Genomic DNA, 21,221 nt, shown 5'->3' with positions numbered 1-21,221 from the left:
ACCCATTAATCTTTCCTCATTTGTTCTGTGGTTCTTGATATATGCAGGACATTGCTGTTGTGCCTCTTTTAGTCATTCTACCGGTGCTGGAGACCCAGGTACGTGGATCTTGGAAACTTCGAATGTCTATAAATTTTCTTCAATGCAGTTGGTTGGAAAATATAATGCTTAAAATTTGTCTCTAAGCATCATTATGGTAACTACTTAGATAAGTTTTTTCCCTTTATGTATGAGAGGTAAAAATATCTCGTCATGGATGATATGTTAAATTGCAAGAGTTATCAATGAGTCTCTATTAGATAAATTAGTTCCCAACTTGGTCAAAATTTCCTCGGATGGGGTATATAAGGTAACTTCCCTTATATTTTACACAGATGTGGGATCAAGCTGACGGACATGCCATTTGTTGTCTCTATCCTTGCTGCTGTATAGGTTTATGACTGTTATGAGAATTAAAATCTTCAAATCTCTGCAGAATCTGATAGAAGAAAGTATTTGGCCAATGCTTGCAAAAGAAAGTCTGAAGGCTTTAGGTGGACTGGGGTTGCTTTCTTTTGGAGGGAAATACATATGGAGGCGAGTTTTTGAGGTGCTCATCCTTGTTCTTTGGCCAAGAATAACATGTAAATCAGGGGAGAATATAGGCATAGTGAATAAATACACTTGTATTTTTACAGCTGAAACAATAGATCATTTTTATCGGTCATAGGTTGTTGCAGAAACGAGAAGTTCGGAAGCTTTTGTTGCACTTTGTCTTTTGACTGTTGCAGGAACATCACTATTAACGCAGAAGTTGGGCTTTAGTGACACGGTCAGATACCCTTTTGAAAAAAGTAATACCAATTGACCCAGATAGCAGTTGAGTTCATCATTTGATATTTATCCCATGGTGCAGCTTGGAGCATTTTTAGCTGGGGCACTGCTTGCAGAAACAAATTTCCGTACTCAGATTGAAGCTGATATAAGGCCATTCAGAGGATTACTACTTGGCTTATTTTTTGTGACTACCGGAACTTCTATTGATATGCAGGTATTTTCTCATAAGCATGACCTTCATTATGTACTATAGTATGCACTCTTTCTTTAACCCTTCCTCTAATTGCACATAATTTTTAACCTCATGCCAGCTTCTTTTCCGGGAGTGGCCAAATGTGCTTTCTCTCTTGGCTGGTCTGATTGTTATCAAGACATTGATCATAACGGCAATAGGTCCCCGAGTCGGACTATCCCTTCAGGAGAGTGTGAGAATTGGATTTCTTCTTTCTCAAGGAGGAGAATTTGGATTTGTTGTCTTTTCTTTAGCAAATAGGTGAGTTTCATCTGAAGTTCTGTGAAATAGAATAATTTTCTTCAACTGATAAACACAACCATTTTACTGTAGGCTAGGAGTGCTTCCCCTCGAGCTGAATAAACTGCTTATCATTGTTGTTGTACTTTCTATGGCACTGACTCCATTACTCAATGAAATTGGACGAAGAGCTTCTGAGTTTGTTGGCGAGAAGTTTGACAATGAGGATGTAAGTCTTTTACCAGTCCCTGGGATATGAGGGAATGTAATGAAATTGATTTATCCATGAGCAATCTCTCTCTCTCTTTGAATTTTCTCTCATTGCTTCATCTCTCTGAATCATGAAATTTAACATATGCACATTGAGATTACCGTAGCAGCGAATAAGCTGTATTTTAGTTTCAGTAAACATGTAGGACGAAACTTCGTATTCCTGTGTCACATATAGCCTAGTATAATATTTGATTGCCTCATCTGTTAAGGATAAAAAGATGCTTTGTTGTCTCTTTCTCTTAAGGTGATTTGAAATAGAGCAGAGTTTTTATCTCAGGTCCTCGAACTCTCGGAGTCTCTGACCAACATGAATCAGAAGTTAATTGTTCTTATAACTACTAATGTAATTCATGATCATCTCAGAGAACTGCTGAAATGGAAAACTTTGATCTGAGTGAACCAGTAGTCATCCTTGGATTTGGCCAAATGGGTCAGGTAATGCAATTGTGGGATCCCTGTTGCTTAGGAAGAAGCCCTGCTTTATCTTTCTGATGATTTGTTTTTCCATCTTCATACAGGTCCTTGCCAATTTATTATCAACGCCACTAGCTTCGAGTGATGGGGAGGAGTTGCAATACGTTGCTTTTGATCTAGATCCTTCTGTTGTAAAGGTTACTACATTTCATATATTAAGTTGTGTGCTATTACAACATAGCGTGTTCTTGTGAACTGGTTAGTGATATTTTGCCCATGTCACTGCAACAGGCTTCTACAAAACTCGGTTTTCCTGTTATCTATGGTGATGGTTCACGTCCTGCAGTGCTGCAGTCTGCTGGAATATCTTCTCCGAAAGCAGTCATGGTCATGTACAGAGGAAAAGAAAGGACCACAGAAGCTGTCCAGAGAATTCGACTAGCCTTCCCAGCGGTACTTCCGCCCTCCTTCCTCGTGCATATCGGGCTGCAATGGAAAATTTAGAGGAAAGGTTCAATTTTACAAATTGAAGTGAGGATAATCCAATTCAAAATGGATAAAAAAAGTTTACATAGCAGAAAAGTACAAAGCTGTAACTATTCTTGTGTATAGCTGGTGTTGGATACATTAAATACATCTGGATTCTTATGACTCATCATATTGTCAGGTTCAGGGTCTATCAATTCTGACCTTTTGCTATTTCTCGACTGAATATCAATTACAGGTACCAATATATGCACGAGCTCAGGATGTGATGCATCTATTAGATCTGAAGAAAGTAGGAGCAACAGATGCCATTCTTGAAAGTGCAGAGGTAAAACCATGGCAATTCTTCTCTTTTTCTTTATGTGAATTCTGATCATGCCCTATATATTCCTGCAGACAAGTTTACAGCTTGGCTCTAAACTTCTAAAAGGGTTTGGTATCATGTCTGATGATGTAACTTTTCTAAGTCAACTTATTCGAGATTCTATGGAGCTGCAAGCGCAAGAGGTTGTTGATAAATCTGATGATCAAGTGTCTAAAGTTATGAAACCATTGCAGGTACCAACCGTTAAAGAATACATATATATGTTTTATTTCCACATGCTTGAATAAATATTAATTATGAATTTACTAGTATTGGAACATTAAGTTTGCATCTATTCCTTCCAGTACTGGTAGTCTACCACTAGCTGACTTTTGGGTGAGGTGAACTAGGTTTTCATGGTCTGAAATCTTTGTGTGTATCGGCCTACATTTTTTTGGTCCAAACGATATGATTATATAAATAAACTACCAAAAGTACATGGAGTGTTGTGTGATACAAAAAGGGGGACTCATATGCGAGTCCGTACAAAAGGGAATATGGGAGGGGCGACTTTGTGAAAAGTCGTTACAAGGGGGAAAAGGTTGGGGTTGGCTATTCCTTGATGAAGATATTCTTTCTTATTGATATTGTCCTGCTGTGCATCATTGACAAAAAGTGGAGGGTCTTCAAACACAATGATGGAGTTGTCGTTGACCTTTTTGCATCCATATTCTGCCAGCTTGTCTGCTACCCAATTTTGTTTTCTGTAGACTTGCTCCATAAAGGGATCAGTTAGCTATCTGTGCAAGTACCTTCAATAGTTTAAAAGTGATGAGTGAGCTATATGTTGAGACATTATGCTAGTGATGACCTCCTGTGCTCAAGATTTAGGGGAGAAGGGTAAGGTTCTTTTGATGGGCTAGTTTGAGGCTGTGGAAGTGAACCAGCAGTTCAGCCTGATAGCAGTTTGAAGGTGCAGTATTTCCTGAGTATCCAAGCATCCAACATCCCAGGTTATCGCGATAAAGCTCCACTAATGCCCACGGTGAAGTTGAACTGTTTATATTCTCTTGCTTAACAAGTATATATAGCGATCTCCCTGCACTAACCTTTTTGTAGAATCTCAAAAACAAAAAAAGATGCTTTTTAGAGTGTGTTTGGTATGAAGGAAAACATTTTCCAAAAATTGTTTTCCAATTTTCTCATGTTTGGTTGGTCAAAATGTTTTGGGAACATTTTATCTAGAAAAGCAAGCTCCTTAAAAATGAGGAAAATGGCTTCTCTAATGAAAGTAGGGAAAACAAGTTCCGTAAGTGACATTCTAAGTTCATTGTCTCCTCCCCACCCTCCGAACATCCCCAATCCGCACCCCTTGATCATCCCACCCACCACCACCACCCGAACCTCGAGTCCGTACCCCATCCCGCCCACATAGGTTTTGCAAGATTACATATAAATGGTCGTAAGATAATATTTTTTGCTTACTTACCAAAAACTAGAAAATGAGAACTTTACTTATTTTCCAACAAAACATTATCCATGGAAAATATTTTCCTTCATACCAAACACACCAAGTATAAGTCACGTAAAATTATAAGCATATAAGAATTGTGCCCTTATAAGTCAACTTCAAAATACAAACTTGATTCTTAATGAGGATTCTTAAAAAATCCTTTTGTTGATATAGGTAACTTTATATTCACATGAAAACTCATCAGCCAGGCCTGATGAGGTGGGATTTACAGCCCCCAGGGGGTAATTTTAAAAACCAAAAACTGGGCAAAAACTTTACAATTGAGCTAGAAAATCCACTAAACTATCTACCTCCCCAACCAAATCCCGTTTACACCAAAAATACAACAGGCTCAAGCTATTCATCTTGATGTTCTGAATGCTGTTAAGTTTCCCATCATGTGATCTTTCATTTCTTTCCTTCCACAGTGTCCACCAAATGCAGGTTAGGATGCATTTCCACCAGTTCTCTTTGGATCTTCTTCTTCTGCCCACTCCTTCCCACTGTCTCAGCAAGTCTAAAGTAGTCTTGGGCATTACCCAGCTAACTCCAAGTATACATAAGAACATGTCCCACAGATTTACAGTTGTTCTGCAGTGTAAGAATAAGTGACTGTTAACTTCTGCCTCTTCCGCACACATGTAACACCTTGAGCAAATCTGTATACCTCTTCTTTGTAACACTTCATGAGTTAGACATGCTTTCCTAATTGCCAACCAAGTGAAATCTGAGACCTTGTGAGGAATCCTGATTTTCCAAATTAGTTTCCAAGGCCATTCCATTTCCATAGTATGATTAGAATTTAAGCTCCAGTAATAAGACTTCACAGAAAAAAGCCCTTTCTTGTGCATTTAAAAGATTGGAGTATCATGACCTTCAGTGACACCTGGAAATGCATTTAGTGTCTGTAGTAATCCTGCTACTCTATCAACTTCCCAGTCATTTAAAGCCCTCTTAAAGATCAATTCCCAACCTTGAGGGCTCCACACCTATGCCACAGTGTCCATCTGTTGTAGGCTCAATATATAAAGATCTGTGAACATGATCTTCAAATTCTCTTCAACCTAACCAGAGTTCATTCAAGAAACTGGTTTTCACCCCATTACCAATCCTAAAGGATAGATTGGGGATAAAGGATGGCCACAGTCTTCTGATCGTCTTCCAGACAAAGCATCCAAAGGTAATATTTGCTTCTTCAGTGATCCAATTGTTTTGGAGACCATATTTTTTGTGATATGAATCTCCTCCACAAAGCCAGATCTTCACTACAGAACCTCCATAGCCATTTCTTCAACAATCTGACATTCTGCATACTCAACTTCTTTATACCTAAACCACCCTGCATTTTGTTGAGTGTCACTTCATCCCATTTAACAAGATTATACCCAAGCTTCTCTTTATTTCCCTGCCACAGGAGGACTCTTCTTGATTTTGTTGATTTTCTTCTCTATACTTCTTGGTATTGGGAATAAGCTTATCATATAAGTAGGAAATTCATCCATCACTAAGTTGATAAGAGTTATTCTGCCTCCGAAGGATAGATATTGCCTTTTCCATCTTGACATCTTCGTCTCACATCTTTCCTGTACTTCATTCCAAACTTCCACCTCTTTGTTCTTAGCACCAAGAGGCATTCCAAGGTCTTTCGTTTGGAGTGAGGCCACCTAACATCGTAGGTTCTCAGCAAGCACCTGCATATTTGCAATCTGGTTAACCGGGTATAAACAACTTTTATGCCAATTGACATGAAGTCCTAATATTCCTTCAAAGATGGTTAAGATGGCCCTCAAGTGTCTTATTTGATTAACTTCAGCTCCACTGAAAACCAAGGAGTCATCTGCATATAGCAGGTGTGAGATCTCCATAGTATCTCCCCTATTTGCATTTGCACAGAACCCTTGCAACCACCCATTCTCACTTGCTTTCCGGATCATGGAGTTGAGACCCTCCATAGCTAAGATAAATAGGAATGGTGACATGGGGTCACCTTGTCTCAAACCTCTTAGTGACTGAAAAAGCCCTTCAGGATTGCCATTAATGATAAGGGAAAACTTCACAGTAGATATACAAACCTTAATCCAGTTGATCCATTTGTTTCCAAAGCCCATATCTCTTGGAATCTTCAAGAGGAAGGACCAATTTACATGGTCATAAGCCTTCTCAATGTCCAGCTTGCATAAGACTCCTGGTAGATTCTGCTTCACCCTGCAGTCCACTAGTTCATTTGCTAGCATTGATGCATCCATTATCTGCTGTCCCTTCAGAAAATCCACCAAAACCCCCATGACCTTCTTCATTCTTTCTGTGAGAAGCTTGGTTGTGATTTTGTATACTCTACCAATCAGATTATTGATCTGAAATCCTTCAACTCTTTTGCTCCATGCTATTTCGGAATTAAAGCTACGAAAGTGGCATTGAATGATTTCTCAAAAGTTTCCTTCTAGTGGAAGTTATGAATTGTCTGCATCAAGTCCTCCTTCAAAGTCTCCCAGCAAACTTTGAAGAAACTCATGGTGAATCTATCAGGCCCAGGTGCCTTGTCTCCATCACAGTGTTTGATTATATTTAACACTTCATCTTCACTAAAAGGCCTTTGCAACCACTCTTGTTCCTCTTGGGAGATTCTAGGACAGTTCACACACTCAAAAGAGGGCCTCCATAACTCTATTTCAGTATAGATTTTTTTTATACAACTCAATCATATTCACCTTAATGACTTCCGGCTCTTTGACCTCCTCTCCTCTAATTATTAGTATGTCTATATTATTATATCTTTTATGAGCAGTAGCCATCCTCTGGAAAAACCTAGTATTGTTGTCTCCCTGTTTCAACCATAAAATCCTAGATTTTTGTCTCCACCTAGACTCCTCAATTTTTGCCATTTCTTCCAACTCTACCAAAATTGTAGCCCTCACCATCAGCTCATCCTTTGTCAGATGTCTTGAATCTTGTGCCAGATCAATATCTGCTAATTTAGATAAGAACTTGTTTTTCTTAGTGCCTAGATCCCCACCCACTTGTGTACTCCATTATTTGAGTTTATGATTCAGCAACTTCAGTTTCATACTGAGCTTGTAGTCATGGCAACCTTCCACTACAAACTCACTCCACCAACCAGTGTTCAGGAAAGCAAGCGCTTCATCGCTTTAAGCGGTGAAGCGAAGCAAAGCGAGGGTTCAGCGCTTCAGTTGGCTGAAGCAAGGCATGTGAAAAGAAGCGATCGCTTCTGGGCTTGAAGCGCGATGCGACCAGAAGTGGTGAAGCGAGAAAAGCAACGCTTTTATTTTTTCTAAGTAATAAGTGATCGATTTTAAAGAATAAAAATAGGCATGACTTACCTAGTTCTTCCTCTTCTTCTTCTTACTACTACTACTACTACAACTAGCCTAGGATATTTCTTTTTTATTTTTTCCACTTTGTTCGTTATTCTGTTTTCCTTTGCCCTGTTTAGCTTTGATTATTTAAATTATATGTTGCTTAATTTTTTTTCCTCACAGTGATTAAAATATACATCGCTAATTTGTTTTGTTTCTTAACAATGACTAAAATGTTGTTGAATTTTTTCTTAATAGTGATAAAAATATAATGTTGATTGGTTTTCTTAAATCTTATCCGCGATTAAAAATGGCTGGCCCAACATGAAAATATGGGAAAAAAGTTAGTGAGACCAATAGGACAACAATTGTATGCCTGTTTTGTTATAAGACAACTAAAGGGGAACCTTTTTCTAGTATTTTAATATGAATTTTTGCTTATATATTTTGTCTATTTATTTTGGTCTTTTTTCTTTTAAATTGTGCTTCACTTCAATGAAGCGAGCGCTTTGCTTAAAGCATGAAGCGGGGCCTTGTCGCTTTTTACCGCTTCGCGCTCCCCTAAACACTGCCACCAACTATGAACTAGCCCCTCGAAACCATCAACTTTGAGTCACCAATTCTCGAACATGAAGTAGGACTTGTTCTGACCCCAGTCCTCACATTGTAGCATAATAGGACTATGATCAGATGTCACTGTAGGCATATTATCGTTTGCCTTATATTTTTGAAGGTTTCTTCCCATTCCATTGAATATAAGAATCTGTCTAACCTAGCTGCACTGTAATGGTTTGCCCCTCTGAACCATGTAAAATTCGCACCATTTAATTGAGGGCCATGTAATTCCATCTCCTCAATCCAGTTGGAGAAATCTTTCATCACATTCCATTGAATATAAGAATCTGTCTAACCTAGCTGCACTGTGATGGTTTGCCCCTATGAGAAAATTGAACTAAACTACAAGTTGTTTCCCGAAAGCATTAGAACTATAATGTTAATGCAATTTTAAGAACGACATACCAAAGAGTAAAGGAAAGAAAAATACTAGAATTTTTTTGCCAAAGTTCTCTCTCTATAAATAAATAAAGTAACATTTTATTATCTTGTTTGGTTTAGGATATTATACCACTTTTTGGAAAACCAGCTCAAATTTAGTTTTCTAATTGGTTTTTCTTTAAATACAGTCTAATCCAAACAAATTCAGGTCTTAATTTCAAAGGAACTATTCCCAAAATGTTAGTTAAACACAAATTGAGAGAGCAAATGTATTGGTTGAACTTTCACTGAAAAGGGGTCGCTAACTTCAGCTCTTCCCTTTTCATCTTTTATTCTTTCTGAAATTGCAAATGTGAAAGATGGCTGATTAATTGATTACAGATATCTGTCCCAGTAGGTTTAAGGCTCAAAATTTGATTTTTGCTCAATATAGAAGGCACTCTAAACTTGTGGTTTCTAAAGATGAGTCTTTTAACCCCTCAGTACGTCCACCCTACTTTAACTTTAACTTTACCACCATTTCAGGAGTAAATATTTGCAGAACTTTTTTCTATTCTAAATGTCACCTGCAGTGTATATCTTTTAATTGTTTCTAAACCTATACCATATTAGTAAAAGGATGAATTAGTCAATGTCCAAAACAGGTTCTAATTTGTCTTTTTTCCCAAGCATCCACATTTGGTCATGCTAAATGGCACAGAAACACGAGAGTTTGTTTAAGTAAAAGGCTTCTGCTGGCTTCACAGTTAAAGGAGTTGGAACATAAGCTTATTTGTTCTACTGATTATGCTTACTACTCTCTGAGCTGCTATAACTTCTTTGTGCTTTTGCTGATTATTCTCATATACTTAAGCTGGACAAATGTGGCTATTAACAAAGTTTGAGAACATCTTTATTAGGTAAGAGCTGCAGACTTTGTCCAGAATGGGGTACCCACGCTGTCTACTGACACAACACAGGATCTAAAGGATAGAAGTTACAGTTTGGCTGCAGCTGATCAGTCATCTGATGATGGCACCACGCTGTTAACTGACACAACACAGGATCTAAGGGATAGAAGTTACAGTTTGGCTGCGGCTGATCAGTCATCCGATGATGGCGTCATGCTGTCAACTGACACAACACAGGATCTAAAGGATAGAAGTTACAGTTTGTCTGGAGCTGATCAGTCATCTGATGATGGTGCCACCCTGTTAACTGACACAACACAGGATCTAAGGGATAGAAGCTACAGTTTGGCTGCAGCTGATCAGTCTTCCGATGATGGTGCCACGCTGTCAACTGACATAATACAGGATCTAAGGGATAGAAGTTACAGTTTGGCTGCAGATGATCAGTCTTCCGATGATTGTGCCATGCTGTCAACTGATACAGCACAGGATCCAAGGGATATAATTTACAGTTTGGCTGCAGCTGATCAGTCATCTGATGATGGTGAGAGCCATCCATCTCATGCTCTAGAAAATGGAGAACAACTGTTTGAGGAGGATGATATGGAGAGTGCATTTCCAGCTAACTCGAAAAGTGGTTGTGTGGAAAGTAATACAGATGAGATCTCTCAACAAACTTAGGGTGCTCAGCTGGTTCTGCTTTTCCGACCTAAGGTCCTGGCTTAAGACTACCATCCTTCAAGAACAAAGTAAAAAGACAATAACAAGGTGAACCTTGCATTTGGAGGCATCCAATTTAGGTCTATCCCTCCAGTGAGTACGTTTTCTAGATTCCAATTTTTGATAGTTGCATTATTGATATTTGACCAAGGACGAGACAGGAGCATGCTAGGAAATTGGCTTACAAATTGAAGTTTTCTTAGTGATCATATATTGTACATAGTCAAGTTAATGGGATTGGGTGTTAGCTAGATGTTATTCACCAATCCGAAAAGAAGGTGAATTCAGTTTGATTTTGCTTGTAGTCACATCTGAAAACAAGAAAGGTTATCGGGTTATTCAAAGAATAAAAGATGAAGATTGATGTTTATCAATTTCTTCTCCAAACAGTGATGTATTATAAAGTCTCTTTTAATAGTCTCCAAGTTTGGCTACTCTAGCCACTCCTTTCTCGTGTTCTTGAAATAGACACTCATGCTCTACCTGTTATTTTCAAATCTTAGTGATAAGAAAGTTCTTTTCCGGAGAGAATCTAACTAACATTAGGAAAAAAAAATATCCTAGAAATATAGTGATCATCCTTGAGGATATTATTTGAAAAGTTAGAGACAAGGAGAGAGATGCAATTATTTGAAAATACTAATTGTAAAGTTTTGGTTTCATAATGAACACTGATATTTCAATTCTTGATACTCTTCATCAGCATCAACTTAACAAATCTTACTTTGTTTGTTCATATTTCCCCCCCTATAAGTCTCAACTTTAACTTTTAAAACCTTCATCACTTCCTTTCCACATCTCACAATATATTGAGAAGCTCTCATTTTTACTGTATTATTTTATGTTTGTTCTAAAATTTACTCTGGTTCAACTAAATTCAAATGTAATAACTATGTTGTTTTGGTGTAATCATTTGCGTTATTCAGTATTGTATATTGGTTCATAATCGTATGCACAATAAAAATTTAGAAAAATTATAGAACTCCACTGCACTTGTGTTATTTAGAATTACGTATTTAGTTCACTTTAATAAACTACTTGAAAATCGACGGCCAAAAGGGGAAGATAGTGTCGTTTTTAGAAAAATGATGCAGTTACTTTTGGTGTTTTTGTCCTCAGCGCTTTTCAATATGTGAAGGACTGCGTCACATTAGAATGACGGACGGGGTCCTTTTCTTGTTTTTTTCGTTTAAAAAAATTATTCAAAAGCAACGGATGACATTGCAATTTTTATTTTTATTTTAAAATAAGCAATGGACGATGCGTTTTTCTGAAAAAAATTTATTAAACTTCTTTTTTCAGAAAAGCTTCAAACAAAAGGGATTTTGTCCATTGCTTTTCTGCATTTTTTTTATAGTAGAACTCACATACAATTCAATATATATTCAATCAAATTATTTCATATAAACCAAACGATTAATCAAATACACACACTATCATAGTTAAACTTCATTCAACATCATTTAACACTAAAATCATATGACATAAAGACTTATAAAGTCTTTCAAAAGTTCCAAAAACTTCAAAATGTTCACAAAGTGTCAAAAGTCATAGAATGACAATAGAAAATGGATGCTAAGAGGTGGAGGCTATATATTCGTTTTCATCACTTTCAGTTTCCTCGATACTAGAGAACTCTCCTGAAGAACGAAATGCACTTCGCCAACGAGCAAGGTTAATCACTTGTTCCTTGATTTCCACAATGGTTCTGCTCATGCTTACATTTTAAGTTATTCGTTGTATCGCGAACTCTGGTAAGGCATATGTAATTTGTGCGATTTCCTGCGATATAGCAGCTATTTGAACATAGTCAATTGCCTCCGCTTGTGTGACGATCATATACTTTCTAGTCCTAATTGAATGCATCATAGGCCATATCTAGAACCCATCCTATAGACTCTTCCCTTATGGTCCCTCTACCACTTTTTTCTTTCAAATTTGAGTGGCTTCTTCAGGTGTAAGCTGGATCAGATTGCCCAGAGCTTGGAGAGTTTGGCTAAACTGAAACAAGTGTTGTTCATACTCTCTTTGCATATTAAAAAATGAAGTGAGCATCAATATATATACATAATAGATGTACTATTTTTTATCTCAAAATTTTAAGCTAAAACCATGTTTAGCTCTTTGCTCAATCCATTCATCCGGATCTGAGTTATTCTTCTTCTTTTCTATATGTGTCTGCTAGAAAACCTCATTTTGAAGAGGGTGCGCCCCAGTAATTTTTCTGCAAATAAAATATAATTTTAGGCAATCAAGTAAATTTAACCAACTTTATTTAAATCTATGAATTAGAAGTTTAATTTGAGGAAATTTACAATCTCTTTCTATATGGTTCCAACACTCTTCTCACCCTCGTTGTGCAACGAGCCACCCTTCACAATGTTTCTAGCTTTCTTGGCTTGTTCAGACAAAGACTTGAATTGTTCAATAGCCTAATATTGACCCAACTTCTCAAAGTCATTTTGCAAAATCCAAGTTCCATATGTCTTTGTACTCTGAACTTGTTAAAGCTAGCTAGACGACCTCACACTAATGTTTCTCCCAAAAGTTGTCGAAGTGATCATATTGTATCGATTTCAAGTCCACATTGTCTAAAAATCAAATTACTAGTGTAGATGATCCCCACATTTACGTTCACACAAGCTATAACCTCTGTATTAGCTTGTGTTGTCATGGCTTGAGCCAACACTTAAAAAGTAGCTTTAAATTCGGCATGTGAGACTTGCTCGGCCAAGGGATCAACCAGCGCTTGAGGATCTTTAGTTACCCATTCACATTCTTTCTCACCAGAACTTTTCTCTGATGGCATGTTCTGAAAGCTTATAGAACAAGAGTTAGAAGGAATCTTTATAAAGTTCAACTCTATCACACGACTTAGAAGTATTAAAGAAGTGAAGTATTTAATAAACATCTTATAGCCTTCTATTCATAAATGTGGTGTGCTTTACACTCATGAACAAAAATCTACTAAATGTGGCTTGTTAGACACCTAGGACTCTTTTAAAACTTGATTCTCTAAATACAATATTTGTCATGTCCCAAGCTACCCCCATAGATGTGACATGGCGAATAGAGCCCCAAAAGACCCTAAACAAGTCACTTGACATAAGCTTAATACTAAGAATGAAATAAAAAAAATCATGTCTCAAATCAACATCTTTGATATCAAACAGAGCACAACTCATAAGCGGAAATACTTGGAAAGGTAAGACACTTATCTAAAGAATCAAAATCGTGATTATCTTTTCATAATGAGAATACTTCAATTGAAAGAAACCATTCATAAAACATATTGATACTTTATCTAAAAACATGCTTGGTTCATAAATGTCTCAATTTCATGATGCATGCATTTTTTCAAAACATAATTCATAATCATAAAACAGGCATAAGGCGGGGTTCAATGACATTCATTAGGAAACATGCAGTTTATATCAAATCATGTATAATAAGATCAAATATACTGAATTAAGCCATAAACAATTGAACCAATGAAGAAACATGCAAAACACTGGAAATTTGAGTTGAATTCATAGAAGAGAATTGGAGAAAATATTGGGACTCAATCGATGGAAGGATCCATTGATGAATTTCCATATGACTTTGATGAACTGTAGCCTTTGAAGTGGAGAAAGAAGCTTGAAAGCTTGAAGAACCCTAAACCACTTGAGAGAATCCTTAGAGTGAGTATGGAGAGAAACCCTTGAGAGATTTTAGGGCTTTGGAGTGAATGAGAGGGAATGGGTAAATTTTTGAAGAGTAGTTCATTTATAGGACTTAGATATAGGGTCAAAACGACATAGTTTAGGGGTAAAAGTGTAGGAAAAGACTCAAATAACCCTAACTTAAAAACTATCAGAGGAACTCTACAGACTTACTTATGGTCCGTATAAACTTCTACAGACCATTGTTAAGTTAGAAAGTCTCATATTTTCATATATGTACATATGCACATACTCTTGAGCTATAATCAGGCGGAAAGAGCCTTATTTGGCCATTTTTATATATATACAATGGTTAGAGTATGGATTAGCCTATATGGAAGAGATTACACCTCCGGTCCGAGTATAGGTTTGATAGCTTATTACATGTACATAGATGCATACAGAGTTGAGTTGCATTGGTACTAGGTCATCCGTCTTTTATAGCAATCAAAGTTTCAGGTTCTATCTCTATTTACCTTCTGTTGCAGCTACCATTATGGGAGAGTTGGCAAAATAGTCACTCTAAAGACTTAATGTGTCATTAAGTCACAAGTCTTGAAAAATTAGTGGTATAGCCACTATTAATGATATCATTCATGTGCCCTATTTAAGGCATACAAAAGACCTCCCTAAGTTTTCATATCTCCACTTTGGTCCCCCCCCCCCTCTTTTCCAACAAACATGGAATAATATATATCTATTTTCAATTGTTAAAAATTATATTAGAAAAAAAAAAAAAGCCAAACGGGAAACAAGAGCAGCTCGTTTTTTATGTTGTCGAGATTGTCGATTCCAACGAGTTTTCTGATCATAATATCCATTTTCAAGGTAAAATCATGTTCATCTCCTACTCCATTTTCTTTCAAAAACCAAGCTTCAAAATGATTTTCCCGCCATTTTAGATATTTGAGAAATCTTTCATAATCACTTGATAACTCATTAGTAGATACATTTCTTTAGTTTAAAAGCATTAAAAAAATGTTTCGTCATTGCAGGAGCTGAATTTTGTACCCTGATCTGATACGGTCGCATTTTTGTATGGATTTCGTACCTCATAGATCGTTAAAAACTGATACTGTAATCTAGTATCGATATTTGTAGTTTATAATGGTAGTAACTGAATTTGTTGTTGCTGGTAGAGATTACATGGGAGTATGGGAGGAGACTCCCAAAAGCTGGAATTGGAAATCTTTTAGTAAGACGACAGTGCCCATTGCGTTGTGTCGCAATGGTTCATATGACGATATGATTGCAAGTGTAATTGAGACCGGTGAGTTAACTTGCAAGCCAAATGACTTGGTGATTAGTTATCAAATGAATGGGAGGGGGGAAATACATCTCACATTCATAAAAAATGATCGGCACGTTAGCTTGTACATGTTAAATATTGGTATTGATGGCTCTAGGTCTACATTGAGGATAAACATCAATGTGAGGCCTCCAATTGAACCAACAAATTCATTTAACGACGACAATGATTCTATTGGAAATGAAAAATTGGGTGATCATTCAAATGAGAGCTTTGGTGATCATTCAAATAAGAGTTGGGTGATCATTCAATGAATATACATGATCATCCAATGAATGTGGAAAATCAGCCAGTAGATGCAGAAGATCCCGAAGGCAAATGTTGTGAAGAAATGTAGGGAGAACAGGAATTGAGATCACAATCCAACCATTCCTTCTCCGATGGAACTAATTTATGCCTAAATCAAACTTTCAGTAACAATAATGAGTTGCAATTGTTATTAGCCGAAGCAGCGGCAAAGAAATCTTTTGATCTTTCTACTTTGAGGAGTTGTACTAAATATTTAAATGTGAAATGTGTATCTCACAACTGTGCATGGATGTTGCGGGTGAGGAAATATAAGTGTTCGGATAGATTTCGTATCTACAAATACATTGGCAAGCATAGTTGTGGCGTTGAACATGCCAACAGTAGCCATAGAAAAATCTCAATCAAAGTCATTCCTTCACTTTGTGTAAATATGTATCGTGATGGCAAGGGTCCAAATGTTAAAGATATTCAAAGGGCTATGTTTAATTCTTTTCGTTGTAGTCCAAGCTATTGGAAATGTTGGAAGGGAGGTGAGGTTGCCAAGGAAATGGTCCGAGGGACAGCGGAGAACGGATATTCATGTTTATCGACTTTTTCCTACATGTTCGAGACACTTAATGTTGGTTCTAGCTATTTTATCATGGTAAACAAGGATAGTCATAGGTTCACGTATTATTTATTGACCTTTGGTGCTTGCATTAAGGGATTTGCCCACATGAGAAAGGTAATTGCGGTTGATGGCACTCATTTACATGGTAAATACGAGGGCGCTTTGTTGAGCGTTGTTGCACAAGATACGGAAAACCATGTTTATCCAATTGTTTTTTGTGTCGTGGACAAAGAGAATGATGCATCTTGGACATTCTTCTTTGAGAAATTGAAGGAGATTGTGGTCGATGAACCAGATTTGTGCTTTATCTTCGATAGACACAAGAGCATCGCCAATGGTATTGTGAATGTTTACAATCATGCTCACTACGGATATTGTATGAGGCACCTTGGTGAAAATCTTTATCTTTACTACAATGCGGCAAAGGCTTATTCTTTGGAGGAGTTTGACAATAATTTTGTAGAATTCAAGAAAAAATTCTCCGTGGTAGCTATCATCCTTGAGTATGATATTGGTTTTGAGAAGTGGAGTAGGGCACATTTTCCTGGCAATAGATATGATGTGATGACTACAAATATTGCCGAGTCACCCAATCCTATGTTGATAGACGAAAGGGAGTATCCCGTGGCATTAATATTTAATTCGATTGCTAAGAGGTTTAGAGAATTGTCCAGGGAGAGGCATGCATATATCTTCAAATCAATGGGTAATCAAATGGTGCCTGCTGCCGAAAAACTTGTTGTCACGCCCCAAGACTACACCCCGGACGTGGCTGGCACTCGAGAACCATTGATGGCCCCAAGCGAACCCTTGTCCTGGTTTACTTACTCAGTGGAAGACTTAACTCATGAAGAAAAATACTTTTAAAGTAAACTGAACTGCTCAAAAATATAACTTAGAATGTATTATAATAACATTCACTGCCAAAGTGGCAACTCAAGTCTCAACTTAACTGTAAAGGAGAAGTAAAGACTCATGAACTAACATCACTAACTCTGTCTATGAAGCCTCTAAACTCTGAGGGATGTCGGGACAAGACCCCCGATCATCCTAACAACTGAAATAAGCAAGCAATAAAACATAACATAACCAAAGAGATCCTCCGGAAAGCAAAGAGGCTCACCAACTGACTTTGACTGATCAACTGGATCAACGATGCGATGGATGCTGATCCTGATTACCTGTGTCTGCATCATAATAAGATGCAAGCCAAATGGCATCAGTACATTAAATGTACGAGTATGCGAGAGGAATTCTAAAACAAGACATAAGCTTGAAAGGAACTGAAGAACTTACCTGGCTCAACTGAACTGAACTGATTTCAATAAAAAGCAGTGTATATGAATGCAGTATAAAGAAAAGCTTTAAAACATGATTTTCAACTCTGTGTATTTAGAAATACAATAATAACTTTGTATGTATGCAAAGATACATTATGAACTCTATTTGTATATGAAAATACAAATATTTCTGATGTATATAAAAATACAAAATACTGTTATGGGAGTTCTCTAATCGACAACCATCACTTAAGAGCTATAAGTGATAATACAACATTTTACCTCACGCTGCCAGGGCCGTCCTATACCTTGTTGGGGGTATAGAACCTGAACTACTAAGTGGATCCACTAGTCTATGCTAAAATGCACTAAAGGAATCATCTAAAAAGTATGACCCTTTTCTACCCATGATGGCTACATGGTTTATCGCAGCTCGGAGTTTTCTGAACTCTCCCCCATATCGGTGCTCAATACTGCTCCTAAAATATACTAGCTCTTTATGATTACAAACATAACTTCTTTATGTAGTTTGAGATAATTGTTCAAAACTTAGCTCAAAGGCTATCAGTTTCCCTTGTTGCTTAATTATGAAAGCATTTACTGTTTTCTGAAAACTAGTTCAAAGGCTCTTTGGAAAACAAAGTTTCCTTTCTTGCTCAAATGTGAAAACATTACTCTTTAACTGAAAATTAGCTCAAAGGCTCTTTTGGAAATCAAAGTTTCCTTACTTGTTTAAATGTGAAAATATTTTAAACTCTTTGGGAATACATAGTCCCCATATACTTTTGAAGAAATGAATTTCAACTTTACTCTTTACTGAACTCAAAACTCAAGTCTTAAAACAAAGTTAAATCATTTGTAAAAGACTTTTGGAAAGCTTTATGAATTTCTCTTAACTTGACTCTTAACTTTCCTTGAATTGAATTATGCATTCAAGGATTGTGTTTTGTGATAGGAAAGATCTCATGATGTTTAGGAATGATTTTAGATAGCTAAACATGAGAAAAGATCAAGAAATCACTGCCTGAAAACTGGTTAGCGATGCGGAGATGTATTTAAATTTTTGGTCGCGAAATCAATTTTGAGGCAGAACGGTCCGTGACCGCTCTGCGACGCGAGGGGAAAATTTTCAAATCTGAGGAAAGTCGCTGACCTGGTACCCAGATTTGCCCGACTTGTTCCTTCTTCGTTTTCTAGTCCCAATTCGCCTAATTTCGATTCTTTTTCTCCATATCTCTTTAGATTCAGGTACCCACAACATATACACAAGAATCTAACTCAGAGCAACTCTAATAATCAATCTTAAACTCTCAAGAACTCCTCAATCTCATCTCAAATTCAAGAACGAAAGCAATTCAAGAATACAACTCAAGAACATCAAATTCTCAATATTTTTAGGACGAAATTACACTGAATAAAACATGTTTGGCGCATGGGTGAACGAACCCAACGCTGTGTGAACTCACATACCTCTTTAGGGATTAACCTTTGTCGAAATCCACAAGCTAAACCTTCAAGAACGACAAACTTTGCTCTTTCTCCTCTTTTCTTCTCTTGCGTTCTTTCTCCAAAAACGCTAGCGTAAATCTCCAATTCCCTAAACTGAACCAATTCAGTTTTGACCCTTAATTAATTCACCAAAAACGAATTAAAATAATATGGTATGAAAAAGACCAAAACACCCTTTAAAAATCCGGATTGGACATTTCCTTATTTGAACAACCCAACTTCCAAAGGGCCTATCTCACTCATAAAAGCTCGGAATTGCACAAACTCGGTGGCGTTGGAAAGATTATTCCAAGAGCTTTCCAACCATATCTGGAAGTACATATAAATCATCCTGATCTAGGAGATATGGCCGTTTGAAGTTGACCAAAACTCAACTTATCCTAACTTAACAAAATTTTCAGATTTTCATTTTTTCCTAAAATGACTATTTCCAATTCTTTACTTCTTCCTAGTTATTTCAACTTGCGAGATGTTACACTTGCAAGAAAAAAAATGATCGAGGACGACTCCTTGTTTAACCACACATTGTTGATTGCCACCCCAATTTATCTAGACTCATACACGATCACATGCTTATGTTCTAAAGATGTTGATTGTATAACCACACATAACAAGTTACATCATTACAACATACTTAAGCTTTCTCAAACATTATTCTAAGGATGTTAATTGTATAACCACAACTCTTCCTCATACATCTCTAATCACCAAACCCAATTTATGTGGACTCTTACATGATCATATGACTTGTTTCAACTCATTTAATTGGATAAATTTCAAAAATATAATTTATTATTAATTAATTATTGCCTTTTCTAAATTCTACTAGTTTTGGTCTACATATAAGTGTCAGATTCTAGTAGGTGAAGTATCGACAATGCTTTAAAATAGATATAAACCCGAATACACCTTACTAATGTCAAAGTGTAAATCTCATTGGTCATACATACAACACGCACATAGAGATGTGTTGATTGTATAAAGGGTCTATATATATTTTAATAACCAGTAAATATTTAGATGTACAAATTTTACAACGGTAACAAAACTTCAAATTCCACTTTTTCAACGGTAACATCTGGTTTTTTTTTGTATAAAAGGAAGGCAATCCCTCATAAACAACTCAAACACCTCCATTTTTACAATGTCTCAAGCATCTCAGACATCCAAAGAAAAAAATTCTTACAATTGTCATTGTGGTAATCCAGCTACATTGAGGATGTCACACACCGATACAAATCCAGGTCGACAATTCTTTAATTGTGTAGTTCGCCTATGCTCATTTTTTAGGTGGCTTGAAAATGAATCATCAACGAGTAGCCCATCAAATTTTCAAGGTGTTGCCAAATTTGAATTATTAAGAAAGCTACGGCAATCCGAAGAAAATAGGGATTTGCTAATGACTTTCTTAAAAAAAGCCGAAGAGCAGAGGAATCACTTGAAAGTGTTGCTAAAAGATGTTGAAGGAGATAGAGATCAACTAAAAGAAAGATTGATTTTGGCAGAAGAAAAAGAAAAATGCCTAAAAACTGTATTGTGTGGTTTATTTTTGGTGTTTGCTTTTTGAAAATGTGTAACAGGAATGTAATATGAATAAATAAAAGCATTTCTCTCTATTTATTGCACTCTTATATCTTTCATTTTTAATCGTTGATGTTATAAATCAACAGTTAAGCATACAACTTTATTGTCGATAATTGACTGCTAAATAATTTTACCCCATAATGGTAAGAAACTGAAGTTAAGCAAAAATCACATATTATTAAAACATAGATTCATAAAAACCCCTTTATGAAAAAACATGTTAAATTGTTTCTCAAAACTACCATTAACCATATACAAAAACATTTATAATCTTTCAGATGTACATTTTTTCTCCTCGAAACAGCAAAACCACAAACTTCAAAATGTCTTAAAATGCCAATACTTTAAAAACCATTGTCTTTAAATGCCAATACTTCAAAAACCACTTCAATTGTTTTTCTCTTCACCATTAATCTAACCATTGATTTCCATAACGATACTCATCACATCCACTGAATTTTTAGCACAGTCATCTACTTCTTTCTCTTATTCATCATCTACTGACTTCTCCTTTGTTTTTTTCTTCTTCCTTCTCTTTTGCCACTTCATCAATTGTATCACCTGCCACTTCATCAATAATATCAACTGTCACTGGATCAAATGCACATGCCACGTCATTGCCTACCACATCATCAATTGTCACTATCACTTCATCAACAACATCAACTGCCACTGGATCAACTGCACCTGCCACATCATCAACTGCCACAACATCAATTGCCACTACCACTTCATCAATAATATCAACTGTCACTGGATCAACTGCACCTGTTATATC

At 36.6% G+C, this 21,221-nt stretch overlaps 2 protein-coding genes across 2 annotated transcripts in view; both read left to right on the top strand.

The window, feature by feature from the left end:
- LOC125840659 (K(+) efflux antiporter 3, chloroplastic) overlaps window positions 1-10,491 on the top strand; it is a 43,241-nt gene extending 32,750 nt beyond the window's left edge. Inside the window, exons 8-19 of the mRNA XM_049519636.1 lie at window positions 48-98; window positions 476-589; window positions 710-811; window positions 896-1,030; window positions 1,128-1,309; window positions 1,382-1,517; window positions 1,925-1,996; window positions 2,080-2,172; window positions 2,267-2,428; window positions 2,700-2,789; window positions 2,858-3,019; window positions 9,488-10,491. Coding sequence (XP_049375593.1) covers window positions 48-98; window positions 476-589; window positions 710-811; window positions 896-1,030; window positions 1,128-1,309; window positions 1,382-1,517; window positions 1,925-1,996; window positions 2,080-2,172; window positions 2,267-2,428; window positions 2,700-2,789; window positions 2,858-3,019; window positions 9,488-10,159 — 1,971 coding nt within the window. The 3' untranslated portion in view covers window positions 10,160-10,491. The remainder of the gene's footprint in view (window positions 1-47; window positions 99-475; window positions 590-709; window positions 812-895; window positions 1,031-1,127; window positions 1,310-1,381; window positions 1,518-1,924; window positions 1,997-2,079; window positions 2,173-2,266; window positions 2,429-2,699; window positions 2,790-2,857; window positions 3,020-9,487) is intronic.
- Window positions 10,492-15,890: 5,399 nt separating this feature from the next.
- On the top strand, window positions 15,891-20,426 carry LOC125840658 (uncharacterized). Its single transcript, XM_049519635.1, has 2 exons — window positions 15,891-16,750; window positions 20,150-20,426. The coding sequence occupies exons 1-2, from the start codon at window positions 15,891-15,893 to the stop codon at window positions 20,424-20,426; spliced, it is 1,137 nt and encodes a 378-aa protein (XP_049375592.1).
- The last annotated feature ends 795 nt before the right edge of the window (window positions 20,427-21,221 follow it).

The sequence above is a fragment of the Solanum verrucosum genome, unplaced genomic scaffold, assembly GCF_900185275.1.
Source record: "Solanum verrucosum unplaced genomic scaffold, falcon-dt-bn FXZP01000176.1, whole genome shotgun sequence".
Classification (NCBI taxonomy): domain Eukaryota; kingdom Viridiplantae; phylum Streptophyta; class Magnoliopsida; order Solanales; family Solanaceae; genus Solanum; species Solanum verrucosum.
The sequence above is the reverse complement of the archived record's forward strand: the minus strand, read 5'-3'. Positions and strand labels throughout refer to the sequence as shown.